This window comes from Frankliniella occidentalis, unplaced genomic scaffold, assembly GCF_000697945.3.
Source record: "Frankliniella occidentalis isolate FOCC.00 unplaced genomic scaffold, Focc_3.1 Scaffold16, whole genome shotgun sequence".
In the NCBI taxonomy this organism is placed as follows: domain Eukaryota; kingdom Metazoa; phylum Arthropoda; class Insecta; order Thysanoptera; family Thripidae; genus Frankliniella; species Frankliniella occidentalis.
The window spans coordinates 2,525,518-2,529,600 of record NW_026267146.1 but is presented as its reverse complement, the minus strand read 5'-3'; the positions used below and the strand labels follow the sequence as shown (position 1 = coordinate 2,529,600).

Sequence of the window (4,083 nt, the reverse complement as noted above, 5' to 3'; positions counted from 1 at the left end):
GGGGGGGCAAGATGATGTGACGGGGCCAAATGTCCCCAGTGTGGCCGGTGTGGGTACACTGTTCGGAAACAAGGGGTGTCGCAGATCCATTGAGTTCGAAAGTTAAAGTTACGAGGCGGCTGCACCAACAGATAGAGCGACAAGTGTTTGAGATGTGTTTTGCCTCACACCCGTAGGTGTTATTGCCTTCCACCTGAGTTTCCAACGCAGAGCGAAGTAGATAGAGAAAGAAGTATAGTGGAAGACCGCATCTAACTCGAAATCGTCGGCAAGTAGACTGCCTCCCAGCAATATTAATGTCACACGACTACGCCTAGCCTACGCCACGCCACGTCGCAGAGGGCTTTGAAGACCGACGTACGGTAAAACAAGTGTCTTGTATTTCAAGACCCGGTCTTGGATCTTATGGAGAACGCAAATTAAATGGTATCCAAGACCGCGGGTCTTAAAATACAAGACACTTTCTTATTACCATGCGGTTGCCAAGTAGTGAAGTGACGCCCCGTTGGGCGTGGCCAACGTGCCCGGTGGTCCCGTTGGTCCCCGCAGCGCAGGTCCCCGCAGCGCAGGTTCCCGCGGCAGGTCGCACCGCTATGCACCTTGAGCACGAGGTGCAACGACATGCAGGCTCACGTCGTGGAGCCCCGGGGGACCATCTGCATGCGTCGTCACGACTCGTCACGACTCGGCTCCCTGCTCCCCGCCTTAGTAGGAAACGGCTTACGAGCAAAATTGAGAAAAGGAGCCACCGAGAACCTCTGCTCTGCTGGGTGGGGGGTATTCCCGGGTATTTCCCACCCACAGTCCGGACCAGCCGGTTGAACTTCAAACTCGACTAACGAGCACGTTGGCTGCCGTTGGCTCTGCGCTGGGCGCGCCCGCCCGCCCGACCCGCACCCGCATCGACGGGCAGACCCGCGCCCACACGCCCACGTCTGCCCTCGCCTCGGCAGCTCCTGCAAACGTTATATGGCGCTTGTTCGAGGAAAAACAGCAGGGCGCTAAAATGATTGATCGGTAAAACTTTTCTTTATGTCAATCCAGGTGTAAAAAACAGTAATGAGACTAGTACGCTTACAAAAAATGAAAACTTTCATTTTTATACGATGTCAGATTGCATTTCTAATTTGTTTGAATTCTTTGCTCAGCAAAAGCCCAGACACTGATAATGAAAGTGTGCAGCTAGCATGCACATGGTCGTCTTCAACGCCATATGGTGCAAGTAGTTGAATTGGAAAATAACCAATTAACTGGTCGGTCAGCATTGAATTGATCATGCGAGCAATTATTATTATTGTGACAATACAAGAAAGAAAACGTTTACGTCAATCAGTTAGTCACGCGACGAGGTGCAGTACAGGGTGAACGGGGGCACACATGTAGCGCTGCTAAAGGGGGCGATCGGACGGGGGAATCTATTAATAATTATGGGAACGGCATCGACTTTCCCTGCTCGCTGAAGCCGGAGCAGCTCGCGTGTGGTAGAGTATGACTATGCTTCTATGCGCCGGGGGTCTGGCACCGGCGCCACATGCGAAGAGCAGGCGAGCGGGAGCGGGCTGCTTTGGCCTGAAAGTTTCGGAGCAGGGAGCGGCGGACGTTGTTCGTCGGACAGAGCATATTCGAACAGGAGGAAGCGGGAAGGAGGAGGGGGGGAGGGGGAGGCTGCGGCTGCGCTCCCGTAGGGGGCGGTTCACCGCGCTCCGGGCCCGTAAGGCGGGAAGTAAACGGGCTGGGTAAAGTCTCGGCGCGTTACTGGCCGACATAATTCGGCGCACGAGACCCGCGGCGGCACCGGGCATAGTAATGGACATCATCACGGGACTTTGAATTCATTATTACGCGTTTTCATCTTGGAGTAAATTCACGGTTATTCTGTTTTAATGCTGTTTGCTCGGGGGGCCTGGCTGCTTCCTGCTTCCGACGCAGAAGAAGGCCGGAGGAGGATAAGAGGGGCGCGAGGGGGGCAGAAGAAAATGGGAGGGGGAGGGGGAGGGAAGCCTCTGCTGGTGCCGGGGACTGGTGGGGACCCCTCCTCCCCCCTTCTCCCATGCTGCACTGCTGCGGCCCCGCGGCCAGGCCGGGCCGGGCCCCAACGGGGGTCTTGGATTAAATTTCATCGCGTCTTCAACTCCTAACATAAGTTCCGCCGGGCAGAAACGCACGCCTACAGCTATAGGGCAGCTCAAACATTTGGTTTGAGATTTATTCTTTTTTTTGGGGGGGGGGGGCGTGTGGGTCAAGGATTTTGCCTTACTTGCAAATGGTGAAACACTGACTTTCTCTACCATTACTCTGTTTTATTAGTCTTTTCCAAATAAAACACAAAAAACGTTTGCGAATGAAAAAGAAAACTTTTGTCCTTACCAGAGTCGGCGGCGGAGAGAGGCACCTGGCGACCGCCCAGAGCGAGACAAACACCATCGGAGAGCCTGGGTAAACAGAAAACAGGGCGCGGGAAAGTTTAAAATGAACTCAATCAGTCACTCTCCTCGGCAAACGCGAGCGGTCGTGCGCACGGAGCTACCGCGAGTATAGCACGGCGGTGTAGCCTGTAGCCCCCGCAGCAGCAGGGTCGTTGCGAACGAGAAAGAGAGGCGCGAAAGTGCGTTGCGTTCTCGCTCCCTCCGCATCAGCTCGCGACGCCCGTTAGTCACCTGAGCGCACCTGAGCCGCTCGTGTCAGTGAGCAGCAGCGCGCGAACCATTTAAATGGTAATGCGCAGCCGCGCCGCGACACACCCATTTAGGCATCGGAGAGACGCCGACGTGGAGGTGGTGGCAGAGAGAGAGAGACAAAGAGACGGGGACAGAGAGACAGAAACCGAGAGACAGAGACAGAGAGGGACGGAGACAGAGGGACGGAGTCATGAGGAGGATGGAGACAGGGAGACAGCCAGTGAGACAAAGAGACAGATCCACAGAAGAAAACAGACAGGGCAGTCCTGAACCTGAAATAATATCTGAGCGACAAATAATGAACGTTTCCTCGCCGCTGCTGATGGGCCGTAGCAGCAGCAGCCAAGGCGTCCCTCTACGGAGCGAGACTACGGCAGCACGAGCAGCCCGACCATGCCAGGGCCCGGCCCGGCACCTCATCAACCGATCACAAGTTAATTTCCTGGCCTTTCTCTGTCTCTCTCTCTCTCTCTATCGCTCCCTGTGTCTTCCTCACTCTGTTGTGTTGGATTGCATTACGCCGTCGAGCTCGGCCCCTCTGCCTTTCCTTTTCAGTCGCAGCCCTCCCCCTCCCCCCGCCTCCTCCTTCCCCCACTCACTTTCCTGTCCTTTCGGACCCCTTATTCGGCCAGGCGAACGAGGTATGAACGGCGTAATTGACGGCATCCAGTACAGCAGCCAGAACACCCCCACCCCCTCATACCCCCAATGCTCCTCCTCCTACCCGGACAAGCCCTGTCGTCGCAACTTGGGGCCGTGTAGGGTGGAAGCTAAGCAGCACGCTGGCTCATGGTGCAGCACTCCCCGCATCCCGACGAGATGTTTCGGCTGCCAGCCAGGCCGAGTAGTAATACAGTGAGAAAAAGAGAGAAAAGGAGTTATAGAGAAAAAGAAAGAGGGAGAGAGAGGGGGGAGAGAGAGAGAGTAGAGATACATAAGACAGAGGACTCTTTGACGAGTTCATAACCAACGCTCAGAACGCAGCCAGCTGTCCCCGGCCAAGCAGCACACATAATTGCTCCCGCAGCGCGCTGCGACAGCAGGGAGTGGCTGATGCAGCAGCAGCAGCAGCAGCCCGGCGGATAGGCAAGTGGGACGCACCCGTGCGAGAGGAACGGACGTGTTGCCTAACCGGCAGGCGCTTTGCTCGCACGAGGAGTTAGCGCGCGCGCGTGCGTGTTTGGTGGCAAAACAATACATTTTGAAGAGTCGTAAGATCTCTACGTGAACAAAAAAGGAGCAGGCGGGTGGGTTTTGTCGGTCGGTCCGTCACAGCAGCCGCCGCAAATTGTGTGCGGTGGAAGCGAAGAGAAGAAGTCGTAGGCGTGTGGCGAGTCGAAGGGAGCCAGACGGGAGGGAGGGCGTAGGTCCGGAACACACTCTTATTGTCTCTGTCTGCCCCCCC

The 4,083-nt window shown here is 56.0% G+C and overlaps 1 protein-coding gene across 1 annotated transcript in view; it reads right to left on the bottom strand.

Moving 5' to 3' along the window:
- The window catches only part of LOC127748860 (diuretic hormone receptor-like), a 41,332-nt gene that overhangs the window by 1,056 nt on the left and 36,193 nt on the right, over positions 1 to 4,083 (bottom strand). Inside the window, exon 2 of the mRNA XM_052264153.1 lies at positions 2,368 to 2,432. Within this exon, the coding sequence (XP_052120113.1) occupies positions 2,368 to 2,424 (57 nt within the window). The 5' untranslated portion in view covers positions 2,425 to 2,432. The remainder of the gene's footprint in view (positions 1 to 2,367; positions 2,433 to 4,083) is intronic.